Below are 18085 nucleotides of genomic sequence, written 5' to 3'. Positions count from 1 at the left end.
TGTGTTTTTTTTTCTCTCTCTCTCTCTCTCTCTCTCTCTCTCTCTCTCTCTTCTCTCTCTCTCTCTCTCTCTCTCTCTCTCTCTCCATGAGTACCACAGCAAGTGGTCCTAGGAGTCTCCCAGAGATTCTAGAAGGGTCTCCTGCTCCTGCTCAGGGATGATGGGTCATACAAGGCCAGCCCAGCAGAACTGGGGTCCAGCCCAGACCTCCCATCTTCAGCACAGCTCCTGAAGGCCTCTGCCCCCATTGAACGCTTCCCAAGTATGTGAGCCTCAAGAGGGGGCTAGTGTGGAGGCAGCAGACATTCCCTTAAACCTATCCCTGGCCTCTGGAAACTTATAGCCTGAATCAATTTGACTGTATGGCCCGTAATTTTAAAACAAACCCAGACTTTATGACTCCAGGCAATGAAAGGATTTGTTGCTACAATAAGTCCATGGGGCCTGCCAAGAACTGCTCACAGGGGCCCGAGAAGCAGGTGGGAATTCCTGCTGTTACCTGGACTACTCACCCTGTGCTTGGCAACATTCATAGGGCTGTATACACATAAATACCATTTTCTTGTCATTGTACAAGTGAGGAAACTGAGGCACACAGAGATTCTATAATTTCCTAACTCATACAGCCAGGAAGTGGTAGAGCTGTGGTTAGAGACCAGACCACATGACTTAGATGGAAGGTGCCCATGACAGAGCAGGGGACAGGGAGTGCTGATGGGGGAGGCTGCTAAGCACCCTACATCCTCTCACAGAGGGCAAAACCACTGTTACTAGGCCACCTCCCTACCCCACTGCCTGCACTCAGGCTGCCCATCAGTATCCCTCTGTCTTCCACCCCGGTCCTACCTGAAGGTCTCCTCCATGCTGGGAGCTCAGCTGGGAGAAGAACTCAGAAGGATCGGGGACATGGCACTTGAGAACTGTCTTCAGCCTGGCCAGGACAGAGCGGGAGGGACAAAGGGTGAGACAAGGGGGATGCAGTGTCCTCTCCCCAGCCCCACATCCCTGAGGTAGGACATGAGGCCAACCCATACCCATTCATGTATTCAACCATGTTGACTGAGCATTCACTAGAGAAGGACACTGAGCAGGGTGCTGGGGACATTAAGAGTGACCGGCAGAGAAGATCTCTGCTCTCTAGGAGTACACATGCTGACAAGGAATCAAACTTGAACCAAATTCACAAGATGGGCTGCTTTCAAGGAAAGGTTCTAGACTGAGAGAGCCCACAAAGGCTAGAGAAGGAGGTAGGACAAGGGCCTTCTACTGAGGGGCTGCCGTGGATGAAGGTTCAGGTTGTACACTGCTCAATAGCATCTGGCTTTGTGGGGGACAGTGAGTGGAGGTTGAATTCTTCCCCATGTTGTCCCTGCCAAGCTGAGTGATCAGGCCTGAGTACATCTATGTGGAGAAAAGGGTACCACTCTCCAATCTATACAGGGTTCCAAATGGCCAGTGGGTGACTCTCAAAGGTCAGGGTGTATTATGGATGTGGTGTAAAGTTCCTGAAGAGAGTTAGACAAGAGTGTGGCACAGTTGAGAATGGATGGGAGGGGGCCAAGAACAACGGCGTTTGTGTGGTCTGTGGAGAGGGAAGAGGGCACCAAGGTGCGGGTTTCCTTCGAAGACCGGCGTTGGGCTGGGGGTGGCTGGTGGAGAAAGAGTAGGGAAACAAGGAAATGCCAAGATGAGGGGCAGGGAGCTGCTGACTGGTTGTGTGACCTTGAGCAGCTCAACTGACCACTCTGGACTGTTCTAGCATCAGTTAGAAGGGAAAGAAAGCACCAGACTCACTATCCTCCAGGCACTGTGGAGAGTAAAGGTTGACAATACAGAGCACACTTTGCAAACTGTGAATTACTCTCTCCTCTTGGGAGGAGAAAGGCTGTCCCCAGAGAACAGGGTCCCTTGGTTAAAATGTCACCTTCTCCCTGTTCTCCCTGCCTCCCAGGCCCCACCTTCTACACACTCGTCAGAGTCACAGAAACCAAAGCTGATCCCAACCCACCATTATAGAATCCCTCCCAGGCTGCCTAGCATAAAGCTCCACATCCTTACCATGGCCTTGAAGGTCCTGCCAAGCTTCCGGGCTCAAGGTCAGCCCCCTCACCTACTCCACTCTGGTCTCTGGCTGTACCAGGCTCACCATACTGTGCTCCTGGAAGCTCCCCCTTCTTCCTACCCAGGATCTTTGTACATATCACTTTCTTCACCTGGAATACTCCAATTGCTGCTTTCCCCTACTGACTTCCAAAAGCTCCCTGATGACCCAGCTACTGGGTCCCTTAATCCCAGAGCTACCCTTCATGCCCCTCTTCAGCGACCTCAACCTGTGAGCTCTGTGGAGCTGGGATATACACACGTGGCAACTCTTTGTATTCCCAGCATTCCACACACCCAGCACAGAGTGTGGACTCGGTGAATGAAAGAAGCCCTAGACAGACTCAGAAGGGTTACTCACAGGGACAGCTGATATGTACAGTATAAGCCCAGAGAACAGAGTTCCTCAAGGCTCTGGGGAACTCTCACCTTTGTGTGTGGGGCAGGGGGTTCACAGGGACAGAGTTAGCTATTGGGCAAAGGCACAGGAGGGCAGGTGTGCAGAAATGGAGGTTCAGCCCAGCCAGATCTGACAAGGTGTATATAAGAGATGTGGTAGGAAGGGAAGAATGTCTGGAGCTTCCTTACCATGGCCCGAGGTACTGGCATTTGGTCAGGACGCCGACACAAACTAGGAAGCCAAAAATGCAACCAAGGCTCAGGAGGAGGTGTCTGACCCATGATATGGGCAGGATCTCCTTCCTGGGATCTGTCCAGGGTAGAAGAAATAGAGGGTGAGAGGTATCCCCTCATTACTTGGGTCCCTAGTCCCCTGGAGTCATGCCCTGCCTGGTACCAGTGTCTGGATAGGCTTGCCGCTGAAGGGCACTGGGTCCTTCATCTGACTTAAACCCACCTGTCCTGGAAAACAGACTTGCACTTAAAGGGAATGACCCTATGGCATTTCCAGAACGTGTGGTGCTCCAAAAGCAGCCCTCAGCCACCCTGGCTGATCTCAACCTCAGCCACTGAGGCAGTTTCTCTCTCTAACTGCTTTTGAGAACTACACTTAGAGCCCCTGTGTCCCTTGAGTTTGAACTCAGCATGTGCTAGTATGAGGAACAGGCCCTCAAGAGTCCCCACTGGCATGGCAGACCCACAGTATCCAGGCTGAGAGGCTGTTGTACCTGACTGTTCCCCACAGAGCTGCCTCACCTCACAGCACCTGTCCTACAGGTGAGTCTGAGAGAAAGCAACTGTTGGTCATGAAGTTCAGAGATTCAGAATGGACAGTGGGAAAGAGCTTTCCTACTGCTCCAACCCATTCACAGGCCACACTTGTCCCTCCTGTTGGTGACCCTGTCACCACCTGTAAGTGGCCCATAGTAGGTGCAGGTAGATGAACTGAGTCCCAGGCTCCCCCTCTGTAGTTCCCAGAGCACCCTGGCCTCTGCCCAGCTCCCTTCTTGCTGTCCACTGTACCTGCTGGCCTTGTCTGAAATGCTAGGGGCTGGCTCCAGGGGCTCCAGGTCCTGTGGTCACCTCTCTGCGCCCTGACCCGCACCTGCATCTCATACAAGGTGTCGGGGGTGAGCTTCTCCAGGCAGATCCACTGCTGCCACTGCTTGAGGCTCAGCAGGGGCATGTCCTGGGCAGAGACAGGCATCAGCTCAGCGAGGTCCCTGCTGCCCGCCTCACCTCCCACAGCTGGGCCAGGCCAGCAAGCTGTGCATGCAGCACCCTCCCTGGCCGTTCCAAAGGCTCCCTGGTTCCCCAGCTGCCGAGAGCCTGAATGTTAAGGTTGCATTTCATCACTCCCCTTAATGTCCCCCAACCTAAGCCATCTGTCAATCTTCTAACTTCTCATGGAATACTCTGGGCCCAACCCTGCTGAAGTATAGTCTCCACAAGTTAGAAAAAAGGTGTCTACACAGGCCCCACCATGCTTCTGCATTCCATTTCCTCCTTCCTGTTCCCCAGGCTCATGAATGTCAGAGTCACTCCAGTGTAACCAACATTCCAACTCCATCTTTGCTTGGCTCTGATCTTTAGTCTCTTTGGATCAGTCTACCTCCACCCCCATGAGATTCCTGAGAGCAGGAAGCCTGCCAGCCTTGTGCCATACCCTCCCCAGAGTCTAAGACATACTATCTTCTCATAGTATCTGCTGTGCACCATCCAACAAGGAAAGGGATGAGTGCACAATTAATGAGCCTCAGTCTCTACACCTGGGAAACACACTGGATTGAAGTATGGAAAAGTGGGTGCCCAGGACTTATAGGCTCCCTTGCCCTGGGATCTATACAGCCTTATACCTGCTGTATCCCCAAGCTGTGAGAATGTGGGCAAGACAGGCAGTATCAGTGAGTACAAGATGATGGGGTGTTTAGCTGCCCACTTATGCCTGTGGTCATGGGAATTCATGAGACAATGACAGGATTGGGAAGCTGATGTGGGTGGGCGTGCACAGGATAGGAAGGCACAGCAGGGGCAGGGGGACAGGCAGCACCCTCACCTCCCAGCTGCGGCCTGGAGACTGAGTTCGGACTTCAAATTCCAAGTCTTGAATGATGTAGTGAGAGACCTGGGAGACCTGCCAGCTTATGTTGCATGTCTGGGTCTCGACAAGCAGGACTTTCAGGGAGTGGGGGGCCATCAGGCGAACTGCAGGCAGAAGAGAGGAGGGGACAGCAGTCAGGATCAGTGAACCAGACACCAAGAGGATACAGCCCAGTCTCACCCTCTACCTGGCATTCCCTAGAGGTGGCCCCCAAGATCAGGGAACACTCAGTCATTCAACAACCCTCCCTAAGCTCTGCCTGCTCAGGCCTGCAACTGAGTGCTTAATTAGAGAGGAGCCATAAGAACTGCAAAAACTCTGCCCTCAGGGAGCTGCCAGTCCATCAGAGACAGAGTCACAACCAGGCAGTAACAACAAAGGACAGAGACTGTGCAAAAGGAGCTGGGAAAGGTTCTCTTAGAGAAGGTGTCATCACTCAGCCTTGAAGAGCGAGTAGGAAATCTTCCAGGTGGAAAGAATCTTCCAGGCAGGGGCACAGGCTAGGGATAGGCTCACAGGCTGATGGGGGAAGGTGAGACAGGACCTCAGGAGTCAGGATTCCATACACTTACGGTTCTCAAAGGGCCGAAAGCCCTGGGTCTTCACCATGTGCCAGCGCCCCCCTTCCCAGCACACCACGCTCATGTTGACGAAGTCGGCCGAGGTCAGTGACTGGGACTGCAAGGAGGAAAGGACAGGAATATACCAGTTGTCACAGAAGAAGAAGAGGCCATTAAGGCAAGGACCTGTCCTGCCATTTAAGGCAGGAATTAGCAAACTTTGTAACAGGCCAGGTTGTAAACATTATTGGCTGCACCATCCACATGATCCCTGTCACAACCCAGTTCTGCTATTGTTTTATGAAACAGCCACAGACAACACGTGAACAAATGTCAGGGCCACATTCCAATAAAATTTTTTTTACAAACACAGGCGACAGTTGGATTTGGCCCATGAACTGTAGTCATTTAATAACCCCTGGTTCACACTGAAGTAGGCCGCCAGGGGAGGGGGAGATTTCCCATCACAGGAGGTATGCAAGTAGCTAAAGCCCCCAAGAAGGGATCACCACAGGCAGTTAAAACCATGCCTGTTTAACAGCCTCACCCCCTGGTCTTTCTGGAAGGAAATGGCTAGGTGCTGAGCATGTCCTGGACGTGTTCTGGGCAGCCATTGTTCACATCTTGGTAATGTTCACATCAGTCTCAACCCCATGCTACTCTGGGAAGCCTGAGACCTGAGCTGCTGAAGAGGCTGGGTCTACACCATCAGTGGGTCAGCAGGAAGTGGGTTCACATGAATACTCTCAGTCCACAGCCCCCCAGAGTGACCACAGCACGGAGGGCAGGTGACTGCCCAACCAGGCCCCCTATGCAGGCAGTGCCGCAGACTGTAGGAGGAAGCTTGCTCAAGGCCAGGCCGTGGTAGGGCCTGTGCTAGGGGACCAGGTGGTGGTTTGGGGTCTGAGCCTCAAGGCCTAGTCCCTCTGACCTTCACAAACCATAAACCTGACCATCAGAGTTCCCTGACCGGTCATTCAGGAAATACTTCCGCTGTCTGCACCGAGGGCTCTGCCTTCCCCTCCCACAGCTGCTACAGGGCCAGGTTCGCCAGTTAGCAACAGCACAACCTGAGTTTTAATGCTGTGGTTGTCCTTAAACATGTTGCCAGTATAAGACCTGCTGAGCACTTCTGTACCCTCTTCTGTCCCCTTTGCCTAAATTACATCATTGAATTCTCTCACCGCCTCTAAGATAGACACTATTACCATTCCCATCCAAGGGTCCAGGAGACCAAAAACCAGTAAGGGTAATGTCACACCATTAGGAAATGGTGGGACCAGGCCCCAGCCAAGCCCGGGTTCCATGGGGCAGACCCTTTCCCCTGCCTGGAGGGTTTGCAGAGAATTCTGAGTCACACCCACATAAACAAACTAAAGACCCTACAAGAAGTAGCTGAGGAACACAGAAAAGCCACCAGGGGCCACAGGCCTGGGGTCAATCCCAGCTCAGTTGTTTGTGTCTGGGTGAAGGCGGGGGAGCAGCCCTTGGGTGGGGACTACATCTCTCTGAGTCTCAGATTCTTTCTTGGTAAGAGGAGGCAGTGCTGTTACCTGCACGTGGAGTTGTGAGGGTCTGCTTATGAATGCCACAGTCTGCTCTGTTAGGACACCAACCTAAGTGCTCCTGAGATGATCCTCTAAGAGAGCTTCCATTCCTATTTTCTCTTTTATGGGAGGGGAATCTGAGGCACTGAAGTTGTGCATAGTTACCCAGCTAGTGTTAGGTGGCATCAGAGCTGGGATGCCCAACTCTCCCCTACTTCCCTGCGTGCCGAGGCTCAGGAGGAGTCTAGTATGGTTGTCATTGTCCCCACTTGGCAGAGAATCAGAAAAGTAGCAGGACCCACAGTGGAGAGAAGGGTGGGGTGTCCAAGAGTCTGATGGGGGCAGTAAAGGTGCAGGCCTAATGCCCTCCTGCCCTTCCCTCTCCACCCAGCAGCCTGCTCTGCAAACACTGGCAGATGCTCGTAGAGGCCCAGACCCAGCCCCGAGCTGGGAGATGTCCGATCCCCATGCTCTTCCTGGCCGTGTTACTCACATCTAGGGATCCGAGGATCAGGTCGCAGGCCCAGGATGCCCGCCTCACGGGTCGCAGCTTACAGGTTTTGTTCCAGGGCCTTACGGAGCAGAAAAACCTCCTTAGGAAACAAGGGAAGGGGGAACCATAGAGCCTCCCAGGGACATGTTTTAGACCCCGCCATGCTGGGGACAGCAGCACAGCTGGCTAGGTGAGGACATGAGGACACTGTGCCAACCAGGGGTGGAGGCTGGCTGCCCTCAGCCTCCCAGCCTGGCCCCTCAGTAGCCAGAGCGACCTAAAAATGCAAGCCAGTTCAATAGGTCCCTCTTCAAGAGCCTTACTGCCAAGCTCCATGCAGCTGAATTATCCCTGAAGAACCTTGTGGCTCCCCAGTCACTTCTTGTCCCTGTCCCCATAAGACAACAGCCCAGGCAACAGTCCCTGTCCCCAGAGCTGCCTGAGAGCTCTCCCCCAAATCCCAGATTGCTCAAAAAGCTTGAGGAGCATCCAGTATCCATCCTGCTTGCCACTGACATGGAGTTGAGCCTTGGCATGGTAGGTTCACAGCCTCTGCATCCAACTACCTACTCCAAGTACTCTCTAGCCCTTGACTGCACCTGGACCCCAGCCACTTCCAGGAGCCTAAATGGCTGAAAGGTGGATCCTGGTTCCAACTCCTGTGAATCTCAGATACTCAGAATTCCAAAGTTACATGTTCTGAGGGTCCTGAGGTTCTATGCCATGCCAGGCCACACTCACCGACTATCTGACTGGGCGTGGATGTGGCAAGTCGTGGCCTCCACGGCTTCTTCCGAGCTCCACACACAGGAGACATTGGCTCTCGAGTTGTAGAAGCACTTGAGATGGGACTTGTCTGTGGGCAAGGGAGGGTGTGAGTGGCCAGCTACAGAGTGCACATAGCCTCTGCGTACAGTCACCAGCCCGCTCTGGGCACCCCTATACCAAAGAAGAAGGCAGGCAACTCAAGAGGGCAGAGAACAGATTTGGGCCCATTTCATTTTCTTTAATGTGTGTTTATGTGTTTGTGCTCATTGTGTGCATGTGTGAGTTTGTGTGTGTGTGTGTGTGTGTGCATACACCTGTATGTATACATGCATGTGGAAGCCAGACGAGGACAACCTTGGGTCTCATTCCTCAAGTACCATCCACCCTATTTTTGTTACTGTTTTTGAGACAGGTCTCTCACTGAGCCTAGGCTTGTCAACTCATCTAGGCTAGCTGGCCACTGAGCCCCAGGAATCCTCCTGTAGCCACCTCCATAGCACCATGTGCCTCACCATATCTGGCTTATATTTTTATAATTGTGTATGCATGGGCACACACATGCAAGCACACACACATGTGTGCGTAGAATCAGAACAACATTCAGGAGTTGGCTCTCTCCTACCATGGGATCCGGAGATTGAACTCAGATTACTGGGCTTCTGTGGCAAGCACTTTCATCTGCTGAGCCATCCCACCAGCCCCGTGCTTGAATTTTATGTGACCGCTGAGGATCCCAACTTAGCTTCTCATGTTTGCATGGCAAGCACTTTACCCACTGAGCCATCTTCCACCCCTAAATCAAGTCCATTTCAAAGGGGAGGGAGCTGAGCTCCCAGAGACTACAGAGACCCACAGGAGGGCAGGGCAGAGCAGGGACAAGAAGCAGTCTCTTCTTGTGTTTAGGTGAGGCCTGTGCAGCAGCAGGGACCAGGGAGAAGGACCAGCTGGGAGGTGGACACCTGCTCTCCTGGTTCCATTGTCCCACCCCTCCTCCCCTGCCTCCTGCTGCTGTGGCTGGACCTCCTCTGAGAAGTAGGAGACTGAGACAGGCTCCAGAAGGGTGGGGCCTCCCACTCAGGGAAAGCACAAAATCCTGGGTCCTAGGCTGGAGAGATGGCTCAGAGGTTACGAGCACTCGTTGCTCTTGCTGGGAACCCAGGTTCAGTTCCCAGCACCTACATGGCGCCTAACAACCATCCATAACTCCAGTTCCAGGGGATCTTATGCCTTCTTCTGACCTCTATGAGTATTCTAAGCACGTGGTGCACTTACACACATGCAGGCAAAACACTCATGCACATAAAAATGAAAATAAATAATAAAAAAATAAGATGCTGGGTTCTCACCTTTCTCTGTTGCACACACCCGAGATGTAGCCAGGGACAGGAGGATGAGGAGGAGGGACAGACTCCAGGACAGAGCTGTGGCAGCCATCACATCCACAGGGCAAAGCTGGGGAAGCAAGCCCTGGGTGGAGGAGGAGGGAGATGGTGACATAAGCAGGACTGGTGACCCTCCCCTTGCTCTAGTCTCCACCCAGCCGGAACCCACACAGCCTGGCCTCAGGACCTTTGCACCTTCTGGGGCCTCAGCCTCGCACGTGCTCACTCCCTTTCTTCCCATTTCTGCTGTTATTGCTTCCTTAGAGTGCTCACCACACCCTGTTTCATTTTGCATCTCAGCATTGTTTATTGTTTGTTTGTGTCCGGTAGTAAGTAAATCTCTCCCCTCAGAAGAGAAGTTTTAAACCCCCAGGGATGCCTAAAACTTTGGACCGAACTAATCCCTACACAGACTATGTTTTTCCTATAAATTATATACACACCACGAAAGACTGACAATATTAGCCATACAATAAATATAGTGACAGCCACCAGCTGTGCCAAGCACAGCGTAACTGTGTTCTCTCCAGCACAAAAGATCTTACAACACTGTGCGCACCCTGGCCTGGATAATGAGGTGAGGTGACTGGGCACTGTGACACAGTGTTAGGCCACTAAGTCCTGTTGCTACTGCATGGTGTCTATTGGGGTGATTGGAAAACCGAGTTGGCTCAGTGACAGGCAAGAGAGCAGTGTGAGGATCACAGATATTCCAGGCATAGGGGTCGCTCAGTCTTCACACAGGACTGTGCAAGGTTTTAGCGGGCAACTGAAACTTATGAATTGCTTAGTTCTGGGATTTTCTTTACTATTTTCCAACTGTGATTGAGATAAGTAAAACCATAGAAACTGAAGCAGCAGATGGGGGGGGGCGGTCTCACGCTTGTCCATTTGTTTTCTTGCTTAGACATGCTCACACACTCACTTATGCACATCCATGCACATGAGTCATGGACAGTCCATGGGGACGTGTCGGGGCTCCCGAGGTTTCTTGGTCGGTTACTCTGCCCTGCACCCTCCATGAAGGGAACCGAGAGAACAGGCTGAAAACGGTGGTGTGGACTTGGAGGAGGAGAAGGCTCAAGGCTGGTAGCAGCTCCAGCTTCCCCTGAAGCACCCTGCAGGGTAAAGCTGAGCCCTGCCCTGTGGCTCTTCCCATCTACATAAGCCGATGGCTCTGGACTGGTCCTTTAAAAGCCCTTCCCAAACTGCTCTTCTCCCATGGTCTCCACAGCTCCTGCTACCCTTTAAGACCCATTTCAAGCTCTTCCTCTCCCGTTCTGTGGAGTCCCCACGAATATAGGATGTCCTGCCTTGAGCTGCCGTTCCTCTTTGTAGCAGAGGCAAGACTGGCCAGGCAGTGTGCCCACACTGCAGACTGCTGAACCTGGCACCCAGAAGGTGCTCAATAAATGCTATGGGTCACATGAATGTGCTCAGAGGTCTGCAGGGCAATGAGTTGCCTGATGATCCAGTGACGATGCTTGCCATGTGTGCCCAACACCATGATGCCCAGGCTGTGTGCCAAGCCCTTCGTGCCACCAGCCCCTCTCTTCCACCCAACATCTCCTCAGCTATTCCAGGTCCTCACTATGCAGATAAGGAAACTGAGGCTCCAAGCAATTAATTGCCACAGAGCTGGGGTTCTCCCAAGGATCTCCGTTCCCTGAGGGGGAGGGTCAGTGTCCTGCAGGGCACAGGCAACCTGCAGGTACTTATCCCAGGGACAGGAAGGAACCCTAAGAGGTCCTTGTAGGCTCAACCTTACCTGGCCCATTGTTCTTCAGGAGGATGGTTACTTGTCGCTTTGTATGGATTCCCCAAGTGCACAGGGACCCCAGAGTACAGAGCTCAAGCAAACCCCACCTCCGGCCCTTAATGGGCCCAACACACTCCAAAGCACTATTGTTGAGTCAACCACCCAGGGCCCAGACATCAGAGCAACCTCAAGCAGGGAGGGACCTGGGACATAACTCAGGGGCGAGGAAGGGGGACAAAAGGGTCTAGTCACAGGACAGTCAGGGCCAGACCACAAGTGCCAGCAAAGAGCACAGCAGACCAAGGAAACAGCACCATGAGTCTGCCCCCTACCACTGGCTAAAGAGGTGCAGGAGTGTCCACTCATCATGGGCCACGTTAAAGTGAAGAAAGTAAGGAAGATTCCAGAAGCATCATGCTGTGAGGGCTCCAAACAGTCACAGTGGTCACACCCTCTCTTCTGCAAGAAGGAAACAGAGTCTGGGGAGACTGAGGGAGCTGCTCAAAGCCACACAGCATGAGGCCAGCTTCTGGCTGAGCGAGCACAACCCGGGACCTCAGAGTCCCAGGCACGGTCCCCCTAGGGGTCGCCCACGCATGCCCTTCACAATCACCAGACGCTCCCACCCCTGACTCATATGTCCCCACCAAGGCCTGCAAAGCTCATCATCCCACAGGCCCAGACTTCTCTAACTGGGTCACCTGATTTCCAGTTCAAAGATGATGATGATGGAGGAAGGTCAGCAATGACTGACACCTGCACTCCCTGTCCCACACTGACCAGCACATGTCACAGTAAGGAGTTGATCCTGCTTAACTTCCACATGGGGAAACTAGGACATAGATCAACCTGTCGCCCAGGCAAGAGAGAGCAAATACCAGGGGCAGTCTGAGGTGAGGCCCCACAGGTCCACAGGATCTAGGATCAGCGGAGGGAGGATGGCAAACAGGAGCTCTGTGACCCGGAATACAACCTCCTGACCTCTAACCTCAGAGGCCCCTCTGTCCTCAACCTCTCAGACTACTTTCCCATAGACAAACACACATTCATACCCCCATACTCATAAACACCCTCCCCACTCACATGTACACTAATACTCACAGACAGACAGACACAGAGAGAGGGTGCCTCTTGCTGCTCAACTGAGGTCATCTCCCCACAGAGTATGGGGAAGGAAGGGGACTCTCAGGCTTAGCTCTGTCCTCTTTAGTAAGTACCCACCTTACCCCTTAAGTTACAAACACCACTAAGAGCGGGGAAACTCCTGCCTCAGGGAGGCCCAGAGATGGAGTCCAGTACCTGGAGGTGTCCTGACCTCTCTAGCCACTCAACCAAGTAAGAAACAAAGCCAAGCTGGGACCCTGGACTCTGGCTTCTGGCCCAGGGCTTCCAGATACCCACCAGTCAGCACAGCCAGCTTTCTAGTCTGGTCCCAGAGGAGACCATCTCTCCTCCCTCATCCACCGGCATCTTAAAGGGATAGTCCCCAAGCTGGGACGTGGTCCACAAGAGGCAAGGGTGACCTCCACCTGTGGAGAACCAGGCAGCTCCACACACTATGCAACCTCTGAGCTCTGAGTCTAGCCACCCACCTACCTCACCACCCCTCTGGGTTGAGAGACCAGCACATGGAGCCCAGAGAAGACCCTCATAGCAAAGTGACGCACAATCCCCTATAGAATAGGCTGGGAAGGAATCACTGTGGCCTGGTACTGGAAAGGCCTTATTCTTAAGACAGAAGCTGTGAGTCAGGCCACACCATCCCCAGGGGATCCTAAGATGAGATTGAGCATCAAAGCCCAGGAAGAAAACTCAGGGAGAACTGAGTCAGAGCTGAGTGTCTCTCCAGCTCCCTGCCCCCACCTAGGTGAAGTGGTCGTCAAGGGGTGGCAAGGAGCCCTGGGATCCCAGGGGGCTGCACAGGGGCATCACCTGGCTGAGACATGGGGCTGTGGCAACACTCTCCCTCCAGTCCTTCTCAAGGCTGAGTCCACGGCCATCTCCTGCTCCGCAGCACAGGTAGCAGACAGCAGCTGGGCCAGCAGTGACTGAAACCCAGGGCAAGCCCACTTCCTGTACAGAGGATGAGGGGCAAGGCCCAGTGGGAGGCGGAGAGACGGGGGTGATGAGGTAGCCTGAAACTCCACACACACCTAGCACTGATAAGATCTCCCTCCTACGCTGGGGGCGGTCACCAAGTGTGGTGGCACTCACACACCCAAAATCACTCTAGTTTAGGAACGAAGCTACCCATGGAGCCTAAGGGGTCAGGCCCCTCTTCCCCTACACCACCCCCACCCCATCTCACACATGCCACCCAAGCCTCATAGCCTTCCCTTCAGACACGCACACACACACACACACACACACACACACACACACACACACACACGCCCTTAAACTCAAACGTCCCACAGAGCCCTCTACCTCATTCTAGTCCCTTATATACCTGTCTTCCATAAACCTCCTTTAATACAGCCTTCTGGGAAACCTTTAGTCAGGTTAAACACACACACACACACACACACACACACACACACACACACACCCTTAAACTCAAACGTCCCACAGAAGGTCCATCTACCCCATTCTAGTCCCTTATATACCTGTCTTCCATAAATCTCCTTTAACACAGCCTTCTGGGAAACCTTTAGTCAGGTTAGCATTTAGAGGTCATCAGGGCTTGGTGAGCAATTTGATGGCCACTGATTGGACCTTCGAGAACCTTCCTCTTCCTTTCAGTCACAGGTTCTAATTCTTTGCTTTCCCTTTTCGGGAGATGGGGGAGCAGCTCATGGCTTTGTTTTTGACAAGGAGAGGCAATGAACTTCTCTTTAAATGCAGTGTCAAAGGACCACGGGCTGAGGGAGTTCACTGGACAGGCCTCCCCAGTTCTTCTTCCCGTCCTCTCAGTTTTAATACCCTGCTTGTGGCTTGAGGGTCGGGGGTGTGGCAAGAAGAGTCCAGATGCCATAGAATGCTGTCCTCCAACATAAGACCCATTACATCTTCACTGAAAAAGCTGTGACTACTCTCAAGTGACCCTCAAGATCGAACCTGCTGATGTTCCCTCCTAGGAGGAAGTGGAGGGCGTCATAACCCCTCATCTGAGATTCTAGCCTCTCCTTCCTCCACCTCCCTCCCAGATGTAATTGGTCTCCGGAGGTGTTAGGGTATACAGAGGGTGGAAGTTTAAATGAAGGGGTGACTCTACATAGGCATGGGAAAGCCAACATCCATGCTGGGGTAAGACTTCCTGGTGACACAGCTGCTCTGGGGTCACAACCCACACTCCTCTAAGCAACCCCCTATCTATACTCTGTAAATAAGCCAATAAACTCATTAGTTCACCAAGATGGACTTTGTTGGAATTTTCCCTTTCGTCTGTCATGGGTGCTCTATCTGGGGCTGTGGGAAGTGATGTCTGTTTGGGTCTCCTGGGAAAAAGTTCACACAACAGAAGAGGAGTAGGTAGGGGAAACTGGAAGGATGAACTCAGCAGATGTTCCTATCCACAGAGGCCAGAAAGTGGAACTGAAGACTCCAAAAAGGGAATCGAGCACAAGTACCTTCTACGGAGCCTAGAACCGGGCCAGGGAAGAAGTGTGGTGTGGCTGTGTGACCTGCCTGGCCTCTCTGAGCTTCAACACCTGTCAGATGAGAGGATGTTAGTTCTCATAGCAATGAAAACAAAAATCTCTGAGTGAAATCAACTTAGAGGAAAGATTTCTTTTGGCTCAAGGCTTTAGAGGGTCCAGTCCCTGACCAGCTGTCTCTGGGGCCTTTACATTTGCAGCAAGGCAGAACACCATGATAGAAGGGTATAATGGAGTAAAGCTGCTTACCAGACAACCAGGAAGCAGAGAGGGAGAAAGAGCCTGAAGACAGGATATACCCATCTAGGGCGTACTCCCAGGGACCTATTTCCTCCAAGTGTTCCCCACCTCCTAACAACCCATTCAGCTACAAATTCATCATAGCTAGTCCACTGATTGTGCCCTCATGATCCAACCCCTTCCTAATAGTGACACTGGCTGGGTACCAAGTCTCAGCACAGGAGGTTTCTAGGGGTACTGGTATCAGTTCTTGCCTGGGTGTGTCATGAAGATTGACCCATTGGTTTGCATTGAGGGCCTAATGCGGTCATATATACAGGCTTGCTAGGATGTGAATGAGCCCCCCAAATGCTCATAGGCTAGAAATACAATTCCCAAATTCATTAATGTCCTGTGGCAGTGGGGCCTTTGAGAGGCCATTAGGGTAGGATGAGATCGTGACAGTGGAGTTGATATGAAAGAGAGACCGAGCTGGCACACTGCTCTGTCTGGCCATGTGATGTCCCCTGACTGCTATGATACAGCATGAAGGTCCTCACCACTGTCACTGCTGTGCTCTTGACCTTCCCAGCCTCCGAGGCTCTGAGCCCAACAGCTTCCATATCTGTCACGTTGTTATAGCCACAGAACATGGTTGAAAGCTCCTCCCATTCCACTTCTCTCCTCCCCTAGAAGTTCTTCCATGACAGGGGAGGATAAGAAGCACAGTCATGGGGACAGGGAGATTGACAGGGTAGGTTTACTAAGCACAGGGTACTTTTGGAAGCCTCTTGGGAAGTCACAGTGACTAGCCCTCCCAGGGAGGAAGGCTTTGCTCTGCAGTCTTTCTTGGGCCACTTGAACTTGTCTCCTCCCTCCAGAGAAATGGAGTGAGTCAAACAATTTAAAAACACATATAAGGACAAAAATGATTCCCCAAGCAACATCAGAAATCACAGACCCAGTTTGGAATAACCCATGGTCAGCGGAGCTTTGTTCATGGGGACAACACTGGCCAGTTTGGCAGGTACAGCTTAGGCCTCTTCCTCTATCTTTCCTTTCTCCCTCCCTTCAGTGAGCAAATACTAAGCCTTTAGAATGTCCCAGACTCCCCACCAGGCTGAGGCCAGCACAATCTTTTCATCTTCTACACAGAGACACCTGTAGGAGCACTTAGGAGGGAGGGGCACACAAAGGTATGAGAGGGAAGGTGGGCAGTGCTCCCTACACCCCAGGGGTCCTCCTCCTGAGCATGCACTGGACTCCATTTCCCAACCACTCTTAAGGGGAGGCGGAGCTTAGGACCTAGTCTTGACAATGGGATGCGGGACGAATGGCTGTGTCTCCCTGCATCCAGGTCTAAAAATCCCTCATCTTTGATCCACCTGTCTCTGTCCATCTTTTCATTGCCCTTTGTTTTGCCAGCCTCTTTCTCTCTCCCCACCTCACTCTCTCCCATCTGTCCCTGTCCACCTCTCCCTCTTCCACCTCTCTCTTCACACCCCCCACCTCTCTCCCTCCCATTTCTCCCACCATGTCATTTCCCGACTCCTTGTGTTATAGAAAAATTCTTCAAACAGCAGAGACCAAGCGCACACCCAGGAGAGAGTCAGAAAGCTCATTTATTCTTTACTGATGCACGAGGACCCCGATAAGTAACAAATGGCTATTAGATTCTGGGTCCTCATCTGTAGATTTTATAGTCATCATTTGTGGTTAGCATCTGGGCCCTCTGTTTCTTTTCATGGTGAGCCATGTTATCTCAGGAATTTCCTTCCTAAGTTCACTAGCCCAGCATAGTTTTTAAAGTAGATATCCCAGACGTGGGTCAGGACATCTGCTGCCTTTTGATCTACAACTAGCCTAGGCTAACTGGGCTGGAACTTGGTCAATTGGTCATTTCAGTTTGCAAAAATCAGATACCATCTGCAGAAGTTTAGAATTCTGACACATTTGATCTATGCTTTTCTTGGACTAATTGGACAGGTGCCTTATTAACCCATTTGGCAAACTTTTTGTTCTTTTAGTTTTATATCTTTATCAATAGTCAGACATAATGAACGGAAAGCATCACAGAGCTTCAAGACTTCCCAGAGTAACAAAACATCTCAGGGTAATAAAGTATCACAGAGCACCCCAGGGTTACATTTCAAGGTATCCACCCAGTAGGTTAGCTCAGGACCTAAGCTTACCAGGACATTATATAAGAACACAGTTAGTTATAAGTATAACTTTTTCTTTATAACCTGAAAGTCAAGTCCTCATAGATGCCTGCAGTCATTCTACCTTTGTCTGTAAGAAAAGTGAGGCACAAGCTTTGCCTTCAACCTGATTAGTGCGGCCTCCTAGAGACACAGGACCCAGTAGGGCCCTGAGGCCTGCGCACTATCCACGTAGAGGGGAATGTTCTGGTTATCTGTAGCCTGCTTTAGGGGAGCTATCTCCTCCCACACCTGGGATCATGGGGTCTTCCTGCTCAGTCTCAGTTTCCTTCTCTGTAACCAAAATGATCTTTCCTCAGTCCAATCAGATCATTTCACCGTCTTCTAGAACATGCGTCACATAAGCCAAGCTTGGAAGCTTTGCCCAAAAGTCCCCCAGAACGCGCCCTCAAGCCTTCAGTTCTCAAGGAACCTCGCACCCAGGCTTCCTCTAGCTCTGGCACTTGGGCTGAATATCAGCTAGCTGGCAGATCATGTTTAGGCCTTGGGTCTTTCAGGTCCGGGACCCAAGTGCACTGAGCCTGTTTCTGTCTTCTGTCTTACAAGCAGGCCTCCAGAGTTCACAGAAGATGGTGGAGTACTCTTAGAGCAGAAGGTGGTAAAGTAGTACCCTTGGAGGCTGGGTCTTCCCAGAGACACCAGCATTTCCCTGGGGCATCCCGAGAAGGAATCTGGAAGCTTTTCCCACCCAGCTCCACCAGGTTTCCTTCAGGAGGCTGCTGGGCTCAGATAAGCATCCTTGCAAGGCTGGCTCTCTACCCAGTATCCAAGCCCTGGTCCCAGCATGGGTTGCTCCGGGGCCCTCCACATCCCCTCTTCCCATCTGCATCCTCACTGGATTGTACCGTGAACAAACTGTTCTGCACCTTCCACTTTCGCAGCTCATCTGCCACCATACCCAGCCCTTCCCAAGGACCCCACTGTGAGGCATTCACATTT

The 18085-nt window shown here is 52.2% G+C and overlaps 1 protein-coding gene across 1 annotated transcript in view; it reads right to left on the bottom strand.

Moving 5' to 3' along the window:
* Positions 1–13097, bottom strand: part of Il2rb (interleukin 2 receptor subunit beta) — a 17662-nt gene extending 4565 nt beyond the window's left edge. The window contains exons 1-9 of the mRNA XM_008851349.3: positions 13042–13097; positions 9315–9435; positions 7942–8056; positions 7201–7279; positions 5173–5278; positions 4556–4704; positions 3523–3688; positions 2689–2809; positions 847–931 (exon numbers count right to left, since the gene is read on the bottom strand). Coding sequence (XP_008849571.1) covers positions 847–931; positions 2689–2809; positions 3523–3688; positions 4556–4704; positions 5173–5278; positions 7201–7279; positions 7942–8056; positions 9315–9402 — 909 coding nt within the window. The 5' untranslated portion in view covers positions 9403–9435; positions 13042–13097. The remainder of the gene's footprint in view (positions 1–846; positions 932–2688; positions 2810–3522; positions 3689–4555; positions 4705–5172; positions 5279–7200; positions 7280–7941; positions 8057–9314; positions 9436–13041) is intronic.
* Positions 13098–18085: the final 4988 nt, after the last annotated feature.

This window comes from Nannospalax galili, unplaced genomic scaffold (genome assembly GCF_000622305.1).
Source record: "Nannospalax galili isolate Female #2095 unplaced genomic scaffold, S.galili_v1.0 scaffold445, whole genome shotgun sequence".
In the NCBI taxonomy this organism is placed as follows: Eukaryota; Metazoa; Chordata; class Mammalia; order Rodentia; family Spalacidae; genus Nannospalax; species Nannospalax galili.
The sequence above is the reverse complement of the archived record's forward strand: the minus strand, read 5'-3'. Positions and strand labels throughout refer to the sequence as shown.